Source organism: Lepidochelys olivacea (assembly GCF_965140295.1).
Source record: "Lepidochelys olivacea isolate rLepOli2 genome assembly, chromosome: 5".
NCBI lineage: Eukaryota > Metazoa > Chordata > Testudines > Cheloniidae > Lepidochelys > Lepidochelys olivacea.
Window position 1 is genome coordinate 38,600,187 of NC_140415.1, and position 19,664 is coordinate 38,619,850.

The 19,664-nt window shown below is 39.6% G+C and overlaps 1 protein-coding gene and 1 pseudogene across 2 annotated transcripts in view; both read right to left on the minus strand.

Moving 5' to 3' along the window:
- PDE4D (phosphodiesterase 4D) overlaps positions 1-13,366 on the minus strand; it is a 763,522-nt gene extending 750,156 nt beyond the window's left edge. The window contains exon 1 of the mRNA XM_084628697.1: positions 12,025-13,366. Coding sequence (XP_084484823.1) covers positions 12,025-12,377 — 353 coding nt within the window. The 5' untranslated portion in view covers positions 12,378-13,366. The remainder of the gene's footprint in view (positions 1-12,024) is intronic.
- A 4,153-nt stretch (positions 13,367-17,519) lies between these two features.
- Positions 17,520-18,631, minus strand: LOC311521418 (ubiquitin-conjugating enzyme E2 Q2-like; annotated as a pseudogene). The gene is made up of 2 exons: positions 18,383-18,631; positions 17,520-18,256 (listed from the first exon to the last, which is right to left on the minus strand). The product of its transcript is annotated as a ubiquitin-conjugating enzyme E2 Q2-like (transcript).
- Between the last annotated feature and the right edge of the window lie 1,033 nt (positions 18,632-19,664).

Below are 19,664 nucleotides of genomic sequence, written 5' to 3' on the forward strand. Positions count from 1 at the left end.
TTGAAATTGAAAACCGATTGTCCATTCTGAAGTAGAGACCTTTTAAACACCAGCATACCTCTCTAGTCAAGTGAAAGCAAAGGCAGATATTTCTACCTGCACATTTTGTAATAGCTCATACTGTGGAAGGAATGTAAACCTCTTAGTTTCATCATCCAACATAACTATGACTTTTCTGAATTATTTGACAATGTACTTTTACAATAAAAAGCCTTGTTCTCCATAGTCTATGATGAGACTGCAGACTTATCAGAATTAGGCTTGAGTGGCTACTTCAAAAACAAAAGTCTTTTAGACAGTGCATTAAAATTTAACAGAATTCTGTAATCAAATAAAAAACACCACTATATGCTTATATTGTCTATGGCCAGTAGAATAAAATAAAAGATAATAAAGCAAATAATCCTTGCAATATAGATTACAAATTGATTTTCCTAATAATACACAACTAGCAATGCAGCTAGATCAGCCTACGGGTAGATCAGGCCTGAGTTTAATATAACCAGACTGCACTTTGTGGAGACAAGGTTCTATGACCTTTGATAGAACTCCACCCAAAAGCTCTCTGGCAATAAAACCAGTGAAATAAAGTTTGTCATTTGCTGACTTTGTGTGTAGACACAGTAGAACATAAGAACAAACTATTGGCTGATTATACTCTGAGGGTAAGACACAGTTTCTAGAAGCTTTTGAAGACTCCCATTAAATTGTTCTCTCATCCCCTGAGGAGGGGAGTCTGTGGAATGGAGACTTCATATGTAGAAAGGAACTTGAGAACTTGTCACCAAGAAAAGAAAAAATTGGATGCACATACTGAAGAACAAAACTACAATAAGCAGTTTCATTTGATTACCACAGTGTGCAGTTAAAAAAAAATCCCTTTTTGACTGTAATAATTTCTCAAACATTTTGAAAAATTCTGTTGGTTATGGTGGAAGAGGGAAGCATTATAAAGGGCCTGATTCTGCATAGTAATGAGCATCCTTACCTCGAACGGACTACAATAAGGGCTGATAGCATTCAGCAATTCACTTAATTTAGCCCCAAATGGATAAACCCCATAACCACAGAATCACATAAACCAGGCATGAAATTAAATAATCTACAGATAAAATGTGTTATATAAGAGCTAAATATTATATTATTGGTTTCAGAGTAACAGCCGTGTTAGTCTGTATTCGCAAAAAGAAAAGGAGTACTTGTGGCACCTTAGAGACTAACCAATTTATTTGAGCATGAGCTTTCGTGAGCTACAGCTCACTTCATCAGATGCATGCCGTGGAAACTGCAGCAGACATTATATATACACACAGAGAATATGAAAAAATACCTCCTCCCATCCCATTGTCCAGCTGGTAATTATTAATTATTATTATTATTAGAGCTGAGACAATGATTTTTCAGTGTGATGGCTGAACAAAAAGAGTTTTTTTTAAAAAAAAAAGTTTTAGATTGACTTGAAATGGAATTTCTTTTTCCTCACTGAAATGAAAAACCAAAACAATGCTCTTTTGGGTCAAACAAAATGTTTTGTCTGACATAAAATTAATATCTTTTCACTTTGTTTTATTTTCAGGGATTCTGTTTGTTTCTTTAAATAAAGCTAGCTAAATTTCAAAATAAAATGTTTTAACTTTAAAAAAATTAATTTTTTTTGGCTAAAACTATTTTTTGCAAATTTGGATTGAATTCACAAATAGTTTTTGTTCACCTGAAACTGCATTTTTTTCGGTGAATATATTGGCCAACATTTTTTGCTCAGTTCTAATTATTATTATTAATTTGGCCTAAAGTAATCAATGGAAAGTAGCTAAGACCCACAGGTACTATTACACATGTCCAAGCTTCTGGTTTTTACTCCCTGAAAAACAAATGCAGACCAAAATTAATATTCTCCATAAATTTTCATGAATTTTAAAAAATAAATCGTTTTCCAAAATTGCACTCTATACAATCCAGTTTTACAATTTCCTATAAATATAATACAAATCATACTAAGTTAACATTTTGTTTGTACTATATGGAGATTTATAGTTTCTACTTGTGGATCAAAAATCGAATAAAACTCAGGGTTTAGTTAAAATGACTTATGCTGAATTTTAGAGTGAGCAACAGTGATCAGTTCATCAGTTTAATTCTCCATGTTCTATCAAATTTAAAATAGGAACATTTTAAACTGCGTTTACCTGAAAATTTCCTTTCTTCATTCTAAGGTCCACAAATCTTTTTAAATGGGTGCTTCAGCCTACTTGCCGTTTGAGGCAGAACAAGACCTGTCAATCATTGGCAGCAGGGGAATGAATGAGTGAAGTTCTCTGTAGTCGAGATAACTACAGGACAAATAGCCAGGATAATTCCATTCTACTATCCTAAAATTACACATTGCGTTAACTATACTGTAAAGGAAAAAATACGACAGTTTCTCCTGCTGCAGAGTGTGGGGATTAATTTTCCCAAATGAAATAAACCTGAATCTTTGGATGCCAATTTTCATCTCTATTCTGGATGATCCATTTGTCTTCAGGGTTGGCCAGGTACATGGACCTTATTACTCAAAGAAACAAAATTTTCAAGTAAGCATAGATAAATGTTTCTATTCTTCATTTTGCTGAGATCAGCTGTTGCAATGAGATTTTCACAGCAGTGTGCCGCCAGAGTGGGAAGAAGGATAATCCTTTACATATCGACATCCCAAAATGAGGTATATTAGGGATCCTAGATCATCCACTGGGCACTGAAGCATGAAAAAGTCTTTAGCCAATGCCATTTGTGACAGAAGACTATGACCAATATGCAGAATTTGGTAAATGTAAGTATTGATAGCCATATGGCAAGCTAGCAGATCTCATTACAGGACACAGGACTTTTCTGCTAGGAGATTATTAGTGCTCCTAACGTTTACTTTAATGGATAGGAGATATAATGGCACCTGCCACAGGGATTCACTTAAAATATTACTACTAGGACCAGAATGAGGTTCCAAGATCATGCTCTGTAACCTTATGGGGCTGGAATCAGGATAGATGCTCCTAAAGAAGCATTTAACGTCAGGGTTTATACAAATTTCTTCTTGTGAACATGCTAAGAACATTACAGTACAAAGACTAGATCTTGTGGCTTGGACATTCATACACTCACAACAATGTCATCCTGGAGGAATTAAAGGCTATGTTTCACTTGTTTAAAGTGGCATTTGAATAATGGATTTTGCTTCAGGCAGTTATTCATTAAATTCTTTCTATGACCCATGAGAGCAATAATCACTTGATCCAAGTATCCATTTTGAATATGTCTGTTGCTGTATGGAGGACTGGATTTTTTAACATTTTTCTTCTGTGAGACACTGACATAGGAAGGTCCAAGCCTAGGTTAAACAGTATCTCACTGGTACTTTCTCCTTGCTATCTTTTGTATGCCCCAGGGAAACAATGGAAGAGATGAGAAGGAATATAGCAGAGACCTTGCCCCACCGTGCAAGAGATAATTCAAAATTTGTATCCTAAGCCCTGACATATGGAGAGTTCACAGGGTGCTTTATTGCTGTTTATAGGTGCAAGGAGATTAACTGCCAGCTCATTTAATTGACTTTCAATGAGATAGTATAGTTCTGGGTGCAGTTTCCACTCTGCTTAATCCAACTTGTCTCTCTCTCAGGGAAGCTACTAACCCAGGGTACAAAAATTGGTTTCCTAGAGACTCTATCCATTTCTACTGTATGAGGTCCATATGGGTCAGATAAACCTATGTTTCCCCACAGGTTGGGATAGGAGTAGGGATGCTCTAGGAGGTCTGTTATATAGGTGGCAACAGGGGAAGGGGCAGGACCCAAAGGTCCCTTATTCCACTCTCCAGTATTGGCAATGTCTACCCTGTTTGTTGTGCCCTCTTTCTGAGGCTCAATGGGAATAGGTGGCTGAGTTACACTGTAAGAGATGTGGCTGTTGGTGTGGGATCCAGGCACAATCTTTGTTCTGGCATGCTGCCCTTCCGGCAACAGTTGCCTCATGGAGATGCTTGCCCCCAAAGCCAGCTATTCCAATCCTGCATGCCCCTTTTCCTGCCCAGAAAGGAAGGCCAGTGCAACCATGCCTCATCTAGGCTGGAGTGGGAAGGACTTTCTCTGCCCTAATCAAAGACTGAACTCCCCAACAAAACACTCAAGGGTGAGGAAGGGGACAAAGACCCTTCCCTTTTTCTCTGGCTTTTCTCAGCTTAGTTCTCTCCCTGCAGCCTGTGGGCACATCTACACTGCAATTAAGAACTTGCAGCTGGCTGGTGTCAGCTGACTCAGGCTCATGGGGCTAGGGCTAAGGGGCCGTTTAGCTGTGGTTTAGACATTCTGGCTTGGGCTGGAGTCTGGGCTCTGGGACCCCGCGAGGCAGGAGGGTTCCAGATCCTGGGCTCCAGCCTGAGCCTGAACATGTACACTGCAGTTAAACAGCCATTTAGCCTGAGCCCCATAAGCCTGGGTCAGCTGACACAGGCCAGCCAGGAGTGTTTAATTGCAGAGTAGACACACCCAGAAGTGAAAGCAGAGCTCAGAGGACAATCTCCCCTGCAAAAAGACAAGTGGAGCCCCAGGACACAGACTGAAATTAGATGGAGACATTATTGAGCTACACTGTTAGTCATAACTTAGAAATGAAAGTATAGCATTTCCCTCAGAAAAAAAAAACTCTACAGCAAGGAGGCCTGGCTGAGCCAGGTAGACATGATATTCTCTTGCTACCAGTGACTGACAAGTTTGGTTCTGCCACCAAGCTATAAGCAGAATAAAGTACCTATTGTAATGGATCTGTGAACCTTGTTCTTTAGATTGTAAAGAATGGGGTTTGTCTGATATCCTTTCCTCACACCTTTCCCACATCCCCAGAATCAGCAGGAGGTTTAGTCTCAGAACCTGTACATCCTGGCCTATGCATATAGATGTAAAGCCATCTGCACAAAAGTCCTGTGTTTCTGCACATGTTTCAGACCTGCCCTTTCTTGCCTCTCCACTCATATATGCACTTGTCACATAGCAAAAAATCTCCGAAATAGGCTTGGTCTCACAGGTTTCCCTAACGGAGGCTGCCTCCAGGATCTCTCCCCTAAAGGAGGTTTCAGAATGCAGAAAAGACACCTACCTAAGTTGATGATGATCAAAATTAACCTGCCTGGGAAATTCCAGTAGGATTCATATGGATAGGAGTTGGAGGGGCAACCGGTACACAGATAGTGGATGTGCCATCAGCTCTGACCCCTCCAGCTTATGGAAGGTCAGCTGAAAGGTGAAAAAACACCAGAGAGCTGGCACTATTGCCTCCTGTTAGCTTATTTGTAAGAAGTACATCTATTCCTTGAACAGGTACTTCAAATAACATTTAAACATGACTACACTGAAACCTAATTTAAATGGTTCTGGTTCTATTAGGGTTGAAGAATTATTAGAGAATACAGTTTCCATTGTGAAATAAATTAAATAATGATTGTAATAAATTTAGGCAAAAAGAGGTCAGAAAGAATAAGGCAATGTCTGTTAAATATAAATTGTTCCATTTTACTTTTACTTGATTAAGATGAACATGTCACACGCAAGTATCACATTCCTATATTTAACAAAGAAGGAAACCAACACCCACATGCAATGAAATGAATGTTCTTCAAACAAACATATTTTGCAAATATAAATACCCTCATTTTAAAAGTCAATATTTATTCTTATAATTTCATACAGCATAAAACTTAGCTATTTGTAATTACAGAGCATTTCAAATCACATAACTAAGTAATCTGAAGATGTAAAACTGAAGCAATCACTGGAAGGAAAATTAAAATTAAAAGTAGGATGCTATAGTCACTTATATCAATGCAATTTTGAAATATATAAGAATTATTTGTTTAAATTACTTTCTGGACAATTCATAATGGACATTAGTCCAACAATATTTATTAAGTTCAGAAAAGTATTTGTATCTTTCAGGGATTCAAAGTATGCCAATCATTACAATATCTAGGTTCCAATAACACTTTGAATATAGTAGTAAACAAAGCAATAAACAGCTGCCAGAGAAGTAAATGACAAATCTCCTAAACATTACTGCTATTATACAGGCTGTCACCACATTCTGAAAAGCTGTTTTTGTTGGTATGTCAAGTTTGAAAATACCATAGCCCTCACTTGTCTTGGATTGCATGGAGGTCCTTAGGGCATAACTAAGGTGAATAACTGATCAAAAAAACTTATGCCTGCATCTGTAATTTTCACTCCATGCATCTGAAGAAGTGGGGTTTTTTACCCACGAAAGCTTATGACCAAATAAATCTGTTAGTCTTTAAGGTGCCACCAGACTCCTTGTTGTTTTTGTGGATACAGACTAACACGGCTACTCCTCTGATACTTGATCAAAAGAGAAGTTTCAAACTGAGCAAAAGATCAAAGGTGTGACTTGGGATGAAAAGAACCTTGCATTCTGTTAGAGCTATCAATCATTTTTTTGCCCAGATTTGTGAAGTGATAATGATTTTTTCTAGTACCTAGAGCTGTAGCCACAGAAACCTTGCGTCTCACTAGCTATGCCACAAGGGGGTGATGAGGTACCAGGATTGTACATAACCTCTTGGGGTGGGGGGGTGTAGATAGGACAGATGTGAGACCGGGGAGTTAAAAAGAATATATTGAAAATGTGCTAGACAGCTATGAACTTTGGAGACCATAAGTGTTAAGTGGAACTCCTGGGGAATCCTAAGGAAGATGTTAATGCAAATTCCCCAACTCAGGTTATACAAAAACCTTTTTGAAGCTATGTCCTAAGGAGGTGGTCATCATCTGCTGATTACATACTACAGAAGGCCAAGGCCAAAGGCCTGAGCTGCATAAATAAATGGCTGATGTGCCCAGCTTTTGTTCTGGTTCTAAAACAGATGTGAACTTGTAATCACAGGGAAAATCCAATCCCAGGCTGGAGTTGGGAGTGTCTTCTGATAGACTTTTTAACACATGTGTAGAAACTTAATTTTGTATATGTTTTCACAGCAATGCTCTTACCTTAAGAATGAATATGCTCCCTTACAAGGATCTGTGTGGTAACTTAAAACTGTGGGCAATAGACATAGCCCTTGGAGGGAAAGCAGAGAAAAGACTGTGGCATTTTTAGGCAGTTTGGCTTGCTGGGGATATTATGGTGTATGACAGGGAGCATTGTGGTGTATGATGTGCAGCATTAAAATCTCCAGTTAGGAGGGAGTGAGACGCTGGTCTCTGCCCAGGAGAAGTGACTTCTGGGAGTCAGAAACTCATAATAATCATGGGTGTCCTTGGTGGACCACTGAGGGGGAACACAGGTGCCTGAAATTATGACAATATACACACACACACACACAAATTGCACCATGTACTTTTTGGTCATTTAGCCCTCAGGGTATAAAGGGAAATCTGGCCTGAAATGACCCAGAGCTCTAAAAACCTGGGCAACACCCTGTCCAGAAATATTTTACAGTAAGAAGGGCTGGTTCTGGAGTCTAACAGACGATAGATTACTGGGTCTGTGAGAACAGGAATCCAGAACTCAAAGTTTTTGTAACAGTGGTGGGCAAGTGAATAATCTGAGTCAAATCGTTTTCCTATTACTAACATAAAACCATTTAACTCACCAAATGGAGCAGGTATTCCAGTTATTTGCAAAAAATCTGTATTTATTTCACATTCCTCTATTTGCCTTCAATATAATTGACTAGTAAATAGAGTAGATTTAGAAGAGACGTCTGTAATAAAATTGCAAAACAAATCAGACCTCTTTTATATTACAACAATCGTACAAATACCTGTAGCCCTTTAGATTGTGGTTTACAAGGCTGCAGAAATATTATGTAGAGACATGGCAACTAGCCCCAATGGTAAATTGAAATGTTGTATATGTAAGATGTATCCCAGTGTTTACTTACTACATCATCAGCTCCATCCTGTACCTTTCTGAAGTCACAAATTTCAAATAGAAAAACTGGAGATGAAAATACCACGTGGTGAAGTTAAACTCAGTAATATTTTACACTTACATATCACGCCTTTCATTCAATTATCTCAGAATACTTTAACAGAGATTAGTAATTGCTGTATTTCTATCCATATTTTATACACAACCACAGTCAGGAACCAATAAGTTAATTGACATGTCCAAGGCCACACAGTGAGCAAGTTGCAAAGTCAGGAAAAGATCCCAGGTCACCTGACTTCTAGTTCCCAACTACCTAATGAACTACACTGCTTCCTTTAGCCTTCCTGTGTACATGAATTCAAGATTACCTTCAAATTTTAAAATACAGGGGATAATTCTCCATTTAAGAAGAGATGACACAATGATTCTGATGTACTTTTCTATGTAATGAAATATTGTTGGGTTTCTTGAAAAAAAAGTGTACTACAATAAATTATTCTTAAAGAAGTGCAGTGGTAATTATAAAGAGACACTGCATTAAAATTATATTTATAAACAATATTTCATTTTCTGTGTTCTCCTTTTAGCTGATCCCCTCCTAACCAACTCCCTGCAGCCTCCCTCAGTCCTCCACCCCCAAAATGCATGGAACTAACATGACATTTTCACTATCACATTGTTCACTTGTTTTTGTGTTCTGCCCCTTTCTCCACCCAGTGTCTGTCTTGTCTGTTTAGATTGTAAGATCTTTATGGCAGGAACTGTCTGCTACTCTGTTTGTAAGTGGTCTAGCACAATGGGGCCCCATTCTTTTTTTTGTCCTTAGACACTGCTGTAATAAATATAATTAATAAAACAGTACCATATTATAAAAAACTGCATTTTTAAACACCTAATTCTCTTTGCCATTTATGCTTACTTTTTGGGGGTTGGGGGAAGTTGTTTTTAATTTTTAATTTTCCTCAGTTTGGATAATAAAACTAGATTGGCCTGTTTAACTTTGGTTTTAACAAATTCACTTTCTTGTTCTCATGTTCTAGCACAACACAGTTATGCATGAGTTTGAGTATTTTGCAGGTAAAGCTTAAAACACTACAGAAGGAACTTTAAAAATGTTTTCACTGAGTAGGTTTTAAAAAATCATGACCAAGTTTTCAAATTGCACTCCAGTACATTTTGTAAAAACTCTTATACACAATCTAAATTTTGAGTCAACACTATTTAACTGTATCCCTTTAATACAATATGGTATGATATCCATTTCTACATAGACACTATAAACAAGTTGTGTCCTATTTTCTGATTTTATGAATTTAAAAAAAATTAGAAACATCCATCATACTAGCCAGTATGTCCCCAGGGAATCGATCCATCCATGAAGCATTTTTAAAGAGATGTTCTTCTGACAAATAGCTTAAATTATCTAGTAGTACTAAAAACACAAATTAAACAAAGCCTTCTCTGGAAAGTCACCAAAAATGAACTGAAGTACTCCTAAAGACTTACCTTCTTTTCAAAAAATTTTGCTCAAAATACAAATTATACAGAAATACTAAGGGAGTATATTGCTACAGGTACTTTTTTGTTTATAATGAAAACAGCAACACTGCTATAACACTTGGGATTTAAGTTGTAAGTGATCCCCTATCAAAGCTCTAGAAAACCTGATCTTTCTAAAATTTCTTCAATATCTTTAAACATTTAAATAGAATTTGTTACAGTCCATTTTGATTTTACATTCAACCGTTACCTGTTTTCAATCAGAATATTTTACTTTGTGTATTCATTTATGTTGTCAACAAATACACTTTAGCTAAGCTTCCTTACACCACTTTTCTTCCTTACTTCAGAAAAATAGATGCATCTGAAGCATGTGTTTCCTAGAACATAAGATGAAAATAACCACTACAAACCCTTGAATTATAAAGTAGCATGGTTTAGTCAAAACAATATTATTAACACAATGTTCATGGAGACTTTTAAGCTCCTACACATTTCTCTATTCTGAAGAACAATTAGTTACTAAAAACTCCAAAATGATACAAAAAGAGAAGGGAAAAAGCAATAGCAGCATTTTTTCCCTTGGCTTCTCACCCTCTCACTAACTGATTAGTTGAGTACTACGTACATGCAACCCTGAGAATGTGTTAAGACCAGTCACAATATGGGAAAATGCTGAATACTTATGCCATCATTTTGTGATTCACACCAGCTATACTACTTTACTTGTTTCAAGTAAAGAATCAACATTTATTCTCGAAAACTAAAATCCTAAACCATACAGTGAATGTTTTTATCTATTGAAATACTGTAATACATTCAAATGGTTATTAAAATAGAAGATAGTTCATCCTTAGACATTATTATTTGTTCACTTAAATCTCTGTGTTAAAATCAATGTAATAATTATGGACAAACACAAGCTCACATAAGGGATACAAAGATTTAATAGTGGAACTGTCACTTGAAACAAAAGATATTAAAGACAGACCAAGTAAAAATACAATTCTAAATTTTAGTTGTTGAAATTATTTTTATGTACTATGTATAAAATGGAGACTAGGGCTAGTGTTGTGCAGAAACAGAGTAACTGAGTGCAAGAGAGCATGTGTGTGTCTCTCACAGTTTACCAGAGGGGCACAATCATACCATGCACAAGGTCACCTACTGTAGAGCTCTAGTATGCACAAAATAATTCTCTGGTATTTATTCACAAAGCATACCACACTGTAGGAGTCTGACCATCCAAATTAGAAAAAAAAATCTTATCAATATTTAACTGCAGTTCAAAGTTCCTCTTCCCACATTTCACTACAAGCCTTTATTCACAATGTCCACCTAATATTCAGATTCAAAGGTGTCGTTTTTCCAACTAAAGGAAGTGGTTCTACTTGCTGCAAATGAAGAATTATAAATTGAACTACACCCTGCCATCAGTTTTATAGCAAAACTACCCATTGATTGTAACAGAGAGTTCAGTTTAAAAAAAAGGTATCACTCTATATAGCCCATAAACTGCAAAGTAGGGACCATTTAGCTGCACACAGCAAAATAATATATAGCTCACTTAATAGGGGACCATAGACTATTATATGATGGACTCCTCCCTCTGACTAAAAAAAATCATTAGTCTATTTCTCCATTTAACCCATAAATCCTAGCAAGTCTCTAACCCTGGATCTGTTACACTGCTCACCTTCACACAAAACGGTTATGATTGGAACCTTATGTTGACAGCACTGGTTTCATCCTTCCCTCCCCTTCTCAGTACCAACATTTTATCCTCCTAAGATAGCACTGTAATGAAAGCAGCAGTGCATCTTTTAGATTCTCTTTAATGAGGAGCGAGTAGCAGGGAGAAGGAGAAAGGGGTCCCCTTCCCGCTAAGCCAGGCGCTCTGCAGTGGGTGATGTGCTATAATGAGCCTATGTAATGAATGAACACATTTCTGGGGAAGATGATTATACATTTTGCTCTCAAACTTTCCCAAATCAGCCACGTGTTTGGTGGTGGGTTGCTTTGGGTGGGGGTGGCGGGGTGTCAAAGTCTTTCCCTATTTGTATGATAAAAAGACAAGTTCTTCCTCGGTTCCTCTTGGCCATCCAACTACAGCCTGACTCAGGACTCAGCTGCTAAGTAAGTGGCCCCCAATTCCAAGGTGGCTTGGCACAGCATACACCTCTCCCCCGCAGCTGTGCCCTCATTACCTCCCCTCGCGCCTGTGTCCTGATGCCCCCCCAGCCCCCTTCCCCAAAGCCCTCACTACAGGTCTCACCTCTGCCCTGGTGCCTCCCCCCCCTTCTGTCCTGCCGGCCCCTACCCAGCCCTCCCTAACCTGCCCTCCCTGTCATCCTCCCCCACGGATTCCTCTCACATCCCACCCCCCAGCAATGGCCCTTCCTGTCAAACGGCTGCCGGGCGCACAGAAGGGGGCTCTGGGCTGGGGGGAGGGGGGCGGGCGCAGATGGCGGGAACGCCTGGCAGTCACCCCAATGCCGCCAGCCTCCCCCCCCCCCAGCCCCACCAGCCAGGAGCGGGGGACGCGGGAGCGGCGATGGAGGGAGAGCGGGAGCTCTCCGCCCGCAGGCAGCGCGCCCCAGCCCCTTCCTACCGTCGGAGTCCCTGGGAGGACGAGGGCCAGGACATCCGGGATTTCTTCAAGCCGGGCCGGTGGCCGGTCTCCACGGCGTACGACGCGCGGTCCATGGCTCGGCAGTTCAGGTAGCGCTCCGTGTCCGAGTAGCCGCGGTGCCTCACCCGGCTGCCGCTGCCGGCCAAGTAGCGGCCTCGGGAGGCTGGCGGCGGCGGCTGCGGAGGCTGGGGGCACTGGGGCGGCGGCTGCCGGAGCTGGGGCTGCTCGTGCCGCCACAGATGTTTGGGGGCTTTCAGGCTCCCCCCGCCGCCAGCCCTGTCGCCGCTGTTGGCCAGCGCGGATAAGCAGCTGCCGCCGTCCTCTGCCTCCATGCTCGCTCCTTCGCCTCGGGCGGGCCGGCGGGGGCACCTCCGCGCTGCAGGCGGCTGCTGCTTCCCGAGCAGCGGGGAGCTGTTCAGCAGCCCTTTCCGCAGGCTGCCGCCTTTTCCCCCCTTCAGCAGCGCCGCGGGGAAACCGCGCTGAAAAGTTGGACAGCTCCTGCCTCACTTCCCCGGACTCCGCGAGGAGCAGCTGCCGCAGGGAGCGAGAGCTGCTGCCCTCTCCCCGCAAAAACACTCCGGGTCACGCCGGGAGCTGATGATGAAGCCTCGTGGCTTCAAGCACCGAGAGCCGGGCTGGAGCGCTGGGGAGAACAAAGCGCAGAAGAGACTGGAGCAAGCTCTAGAGCTGCTCTGTGAGACTGAAGCTGGCACTGGAGAATAAAACTAACGGCCCAGCCCAGGCAGAGGGATGGACTAGATATGACCTAAGACGAGTTTCTATTGCTAATTTCTCCGATTCTTCTCATCCTTTAAAAGCTCCTTGGAGATTTTCTCTTGCTTCTTGAAGGCAAGCGAAGTAAGCATGCATTAGATAGCATTTTGCTGCTTGTCTGCCTTCTATTTCTCTCCCACTTGGACTCAGAATGGAAAGTGACTTCAAGTAGCAAAGTACCACAGAGTGGATGTCGCTGCTAAATTGACTGAGTAAAGATGGAACCGTAGGCTTTTAACTCCTTCGCTTCTCAGCATTATACTATATTTTTAATCGTTCCCATATCAGGCTCAGAAGTCCTCTGCTCCCACTTTGAATCGTCCCCTCGTCTTTCTTCTTCCCCGATGATTAAACTCTCTCTTCTCTCCGCGACTAATCCTGGCTGTGAATCAACGCGAGGAAGGTTTAATTATAGCGATGCTGTGCCTGCTGCTGGAGTGAAGGCTGAATCAAGCTTTTCCATTATAAACCACGAGTTTCAGGAGTTTGTAACTGCCTGTAGAAAAATCATTCAGCTGAAATTTACAATACAGTAGTTTCAGCTCAAGACAGCATTTTTTTCAAATACAGTTATTTTAAAATTTCAGTCTGATACGTTTTGCACTCCTGTACACTAAATAAAAACAGCCATACTTATGGCACTGAATAACAATTTGATAAAATTAATTTGTGGAGGCTTTCATACACAGTATGAATTAGATATTTTGATTGATTCTTAAAAGTAACAGTATTTGAATTCAGTTTTACATCTGGCAATAATTTTTAAATCTGGCATGTCATTAATAAACATAGCAATATTATGATGAAAAATGATAGAAATTTAAACCATTAATGCATTTTTAACAGACATCTTTCCTGTCTACTCAATCAAACAATTATTCTGTTCGCATGCTCTGTCACTGGTATTTTGGCAAAGTACCATGCAAGTATCTGTCCTACTTTATAAGAGGGTACATTTTCTGTCTTACAACACTGTGGATGAGTATGCACTCAAACTGCTCCAAGTAGGTATTTTCACCCACAATTTCTGATCCCTCCAAACACATATGGTTCACCCTGTTTTTCCCCTCTTTCCTCCATCACTACGCTGCAAGTGCATCCATTACTCCTCTGCAAACATCCCCAAAATGACCTCCCTTCCACATCTGTAGATTTCCTATCCATACTCTCCAAATTGAACCCAACTTTGACCCTCCCTTAACTGTTGACCTTTCCTGAAAATCTGCCTCCAAAAAGTGACTTTATTCCCTCCCAGTTACCTAACCCTCTTTATGTCACAACCCCAAGCTATACTGTCAAAAGCACTTTTTTTTTGCAGGTGTAAGTTGTCTACACTAAGAGGGTTTGCCAGCGTAGCTATACCAGCAGACCTTTTCTAGTGTGGACTAAGCCTCCATCCCCATTCATTCCTTGGCCTTTATACTGAAACTGTCAACAATGGAGTCAATTAGTGCCACATGAACAGTGATCATTTTTGTTAAATGGACAGTCCTCTGCTAAGAACTGAACTGAGAGTTCCAACTCTTTCACATAGGCCACTGACAACAACTTTCAGACACTACCAACAAAGTGTTCATGAAATATGGAAATGCAAAAAACACTCTCAGTTCCTTGAGTCCTTCCATTCCAACCCACCCTACTTCTTCTGCCTTATTTCTCCATCTCTTCACATATTACCATTCAAGAAGAAAACACACTGTTGAATCTCACAGGGATAATTTTGATATGAAACAATAAAGAACTGTGCAATGCCATACCTACCCTCACCATTGCCTGATTGCTAGCAATGACTAAGGTTCATGATGTTTGTTTTAAAAGACAGTTTATGGTTGCAGTTTAACATATTTTACACCATTTCTACAAAATATATAATAAAAGCCTGAGTCGAATACTGACAAAGATCAATTAGGTAACTGAAAAAAAAATGGTCTAATGGAAGATCAGTCTCACTGTTTCTTGTAGCACCTATGATCAGCTTTCACAGATGACAATTTATAACTTTACATAAAACTCTTTATTCATAGATCATAGGATTTTGCCAGTGCAAATAAATAAAAAATAAAAACCCATCCTCATCAATTGTCCTTATTCCTAAAAGTTAGAGCAACTCATCAGTAGAAATAACAAATGAGAAAGGTGCAAGACCAAGGACCAACTTGGTTTGAAATTAACTCATTGATTTTATAAAACTTACTGAGTCTAGCAGTTCTGTGACTTTCTAGATCCTCCAGGCCCTAAAACATCAGCTATCCTGGTTCCTCAGCAGTCAATCTATGATGGAAGGCCTCCTTTTGTAATGTATATTTGGTCCACATACTCTTTGGGGTAGGAATTCTTATTTGTTTTGCACATTTGCCTTTTATTATTCATACAATGCTGTATACTTATAGAAGTAAATACACACATACGCATCCTATGGCCCTAGTTTGGAATAATTCTCCTGTGTGGCAACTCAACATGCTGGGTAAGAGGGAAACATGCTTTGCTGTCCATCTTGTTTATTTTTAATACATATAATCTTTTAGTTCTTTGGGGGAAAGAATTTTGATTGCAATGGATACCTTTGGGGAGTGGGAGGGAAAGATACTACTACAGTGATGGGCACCACTACAAGAAAAGAGATAGACAAAGGCAAAACAAAGGGTACCATTTTCAAAAGAGGCTTAATGACTTAGTCCATTCAAAAACAGGATTCAAGCTCCTAAGTCGTTTAGGAATTTCCAATTAGAGTTAGGCTCTTAAGTCACTTTTGAAAAGGGGACTTAAGCACTTCTGAAAATGTTCACTACGACAATCAAATTAGCAACAGGTGAAGGCATATTTCCTTAGATTGTGAGCTCTTTGGATCAGGGACTTAACACATTGCAGTATTGGCCACTACTTGCTAATAAATAATTAATAATTGGCATATATTACTCTTGCTAGTTGACATGCCAATTCTTGAAGTTCACCAGAAAATTTAGGTTACTCCAGCTGTTGGGAAAGAAAAAGGAATGGCTAAAACAAACAACTCTCATAACAGCCTCAGAAACAGATGCTTTCACCAAGACGGGCATATAATCAAAATTCTGCTCTCTTACTTCACCTTGTAAGGTTGCTGGCCTAATTCTTCAGTCTAGGAAGGATTAAACACCTTGCCCAGATCTCTTTAAGGGCCTTTCCTAAGGACATGGTTTATTAATTCAAACAAAACCTAGCAGAGTAATGAAAAATAAAGCAATTCCCTTGACCAACACAGACTGCATGGGTCTAGAAGTCTTTCACTATATAACTGTCTATTTGCTCCAGGGCCATCCATAGGAATCACCTTCCCTTCTGCAGCACCTCACCAACTGAGCTCTCAGTCTTTTATAAGGATCACCTGTTTCCTTCCCAGCAGGATCTAATAATTGAACAAAGCTGGCTGGCCCCATGGCCCCTGTCCCTTAAAGGGGCAGATCAGCCTGTTACACACCTGTTTAAAGTTCTTCTACAGCTAATGAAAATCTAGTCAGCTGGGAAAGAACTCACTTCTGCAATACAGGCACCTGGGGGACTTTCCAAGCATTTGCTGTGAGAGACAATCAACCAATTTGGGTGAGTCGAGTCCTCTGTTCTGGAGAATGGGGGTTGGGCTGAGGTGGCAGCATGCCTAGTTAGGCTTACCAAGGACAGAGAAGAAAGGATGTCCTCCCTTAAGAATTACAATTAGTTTCTTTGGTTGAATAACACAGCAGACCTAAAGAACTTCTGAGGGCCAGCATCTACAGAAACTAATTCTGGTTGAACAGCGCTTTTAATTCATAGAAGATTACCCATGCTTCATTTAGAATGTGCCCAATTGTAAAGAAGAGCAATATAGATTTGTATGTCTATATTAGAGTATGCATTTGTTCTTGGAAACCAATCACTATTTTATGGTTAATAATAATAATGAATAATAGTAGCACTTTGCATTTACATAGCACTTTTCATCCACAGATCTCAAAGTGAAGTACAAACAGTATTATTATTCCTATTTTACAGAAGCAGAAACTGAGGAGCAAAGATACAAAAGCGACACTAACAGTTTAGTGATAAATATGTGACTCTCCTGACTCTTAGTCCTATGTTCTATACACTACTTTTACACATTTGCATTTTTGTAAAAAAATGTAAGATACATATCTCTTCGATCAGTTTATTCAAACATTGCCACAGCATTTGCCCCTAAGGCAAAGAATATTTAAGCTTCCCATAATACCATTTTTTAAAAAGGAGTGGCCAGTGCTTCTTCCCTACTCCATATACAAAAAATGCAAGTCTCCGCAGTCCACAAGTTCTGCAAAGGGTAAAAAATAGTGAGCGACTCCTACTGAATAATCTTTTAGTAACTCAGTTGCTGCCTTTAAAAAGTTTACACTTTTAAATAAAAAGGGAGAAGGGAGGAAGTGGCCCAAATATGCTTAACTTAGAGACAAATACAGTGAAGACCAAAACTGTTAAGTCCAAGATATCTAATAAGAGCAAAATGCTAAGGCTGTAAATTATACTGATGTGCCAGTTGACAGATTATCCACTAATTTATCTAATAGCTAAAGTCTTCAGTATGGCTGTTATATGGGCACTCATAGCTTGAGAGAGATAGAGAGAGAAAGTGTGTGTGGGTGTGTGTTGGTTGAAAGGAAATTTTAAAAAAGAGCTTGTTTGACATTGGTGCAGGTGTACAACATTCCACAATATTAACCACCTTCTTTTGGAGGAGTGCATCACCCATTTTTCTCATGTATTTGTACTAGATACTTATAGGACTGCTGTGCTCTTGCTAGATTATATTGCTTCTTACTGGCTCCAAACTGTACTCTGGCTTTTCCTTTGACTAAAGTGCCATTGATGACTGATTGTGTTGAATAGGCATTACTTCAGCCCCGTTTAGTGAGAAGTTCCAGGCATAATGCACCCCCACCCAGGACATACCCTCCCATGAGCACAGAGATACCACTTGCACAAAGGGAGGATCTAAAGGAAAATTATCCTTAATGAGAAGTTGAGCAAAATGTATTCTCTACACCTTATTTTTCTTGTAAGACCTGAAGATCTATAATGGGCTGTCAGGATCAACTTTTAGAAATTTAACGTGCCACTTGTACAGGCTGTCATTTATAAGTTCCACTGAATGAATCCTTGTTTTATAACTCTGATCTGTATATATCCCTGAGCTCTTTCATAAGTCAATCTGAAACCTGGACTGACCCAGACATTTCACCATTTAGGTGGTGGTATCTTTAATTCTTTCTAATTTTTTCTAAATTTAGAAGTTTCTCTTTTTCAGTGCCTTCATACTCAGATTTCTTTCCATCAACAGGTTCTTCCCCCTTCATGTCATAGTGATCTAGGTCTTCAATGTCTTCACTTCCCTCTCCTCCTCCTCTTCTGACATTACTTCTTCTGTCACTGAATTCAGTCCTCTTGGTAATGGCTGATCTAACATCTCAACATCTGGATACCGAGGAAGGTTGTATAATCTGCAGAGGTCACATAGCAATCACTTCAGTTGAAGAAGCAGACTATTGCTCTTCTTAATGTCTTATAATCGCTCTAACACTGAAGTCAGATTTGGGTCATCTGATTCCACAAGCCATACTGGTGATGAAGAGGGATAAGATTCTGTGACACTGCAGTGGATGGTGATCAGCAGTGGTGGCTGCGGGCTGCAACCTGGCGGTGGTGGCAGTAGAACAAACTGGCAGTGCAGCTCATCCAGCTTCCAGGAGATGATGCAGAAGCACTCATGGTCCTTGTTGAAGATGGACTTGAGGAACTTTAGCTCAGCCTTGAGCCCAGACACTGACATCCTGGCCTCATCTCTGGCCCAGGCCTGCACCACCTCACCTTGTAAGTGATGATGCCTTTTTGTTAGTATATTAGACACATAGACTGGGCAGGCTTATTTTAATTTTTCTTGTCTGGCCATTTCCATGTTAGACTCAGAAAAGGTAGTAAGTCTGTTGAACATTCAGTAGACATATAGAGCATTCTTCCTTTGAGAGAGTTCTAACTGACAATAATTAACTGAAAATATATTCCTTTTTCCATTTTCCCAGAATTTGCTGCAGCTTTCCCAGAAGAGATTGCTGAAGTGAGCCTTGAATATGAGAAATGTTGCCTTAGACATACCCATCCATTAGTATGTGTATAAGCATCTTAGAGTTCTCTTCATCAATCACAGCTAAATGCACAGTGATCCATAAAATAAAACATAACATTTTCAACTCATGAAGAAAATTCAATTTTTAATTAGTTAGGATTCTTAACCTTTCCCATCTCTTTTTAAAAACTTGTGCATGCCTAAAAAAAGAACTATGCAGAAAAATGGACAGAATCCAAGGTCTGGATGAAAGCAAGGGAGCTAAAATGCAAATTTTCTGAATGCATTTTCATCTGTCTTTGTTTACCACAGGACAAGGGTGAAAATATCTTTAGAATTTGTTCAGCTGAAGCACTTCAGCTGTTAATAGTGTGGCAGATAAACTGGTGTATTCTTTTCGTGTTTCTTCAGAATGGCACTAACATCAAATGAAATAGTGAAGGTAAGTAATCTGCATTTGTTTTTTTCTGACTGAGTGCATGGAAACTGGAATACTTTTATCATGCAGAAATACTGGGAATATTGTCTTTTGTATCTCCATTTCCTGATATGATGATGATGTGCAGCCCACAAAACTATTGCACTTTTTCCTTTTGTGTAAATATAAAGAGAGTATAATGAAAATTGAGTTGTAATAGAAACAATTCCAAATTACGTTAGAAACATATAACTAAGTATTAAACAGATAACTAGTATATGATAATCAAAAGAGGGAACATTTATTTAGCGATTTAATCCA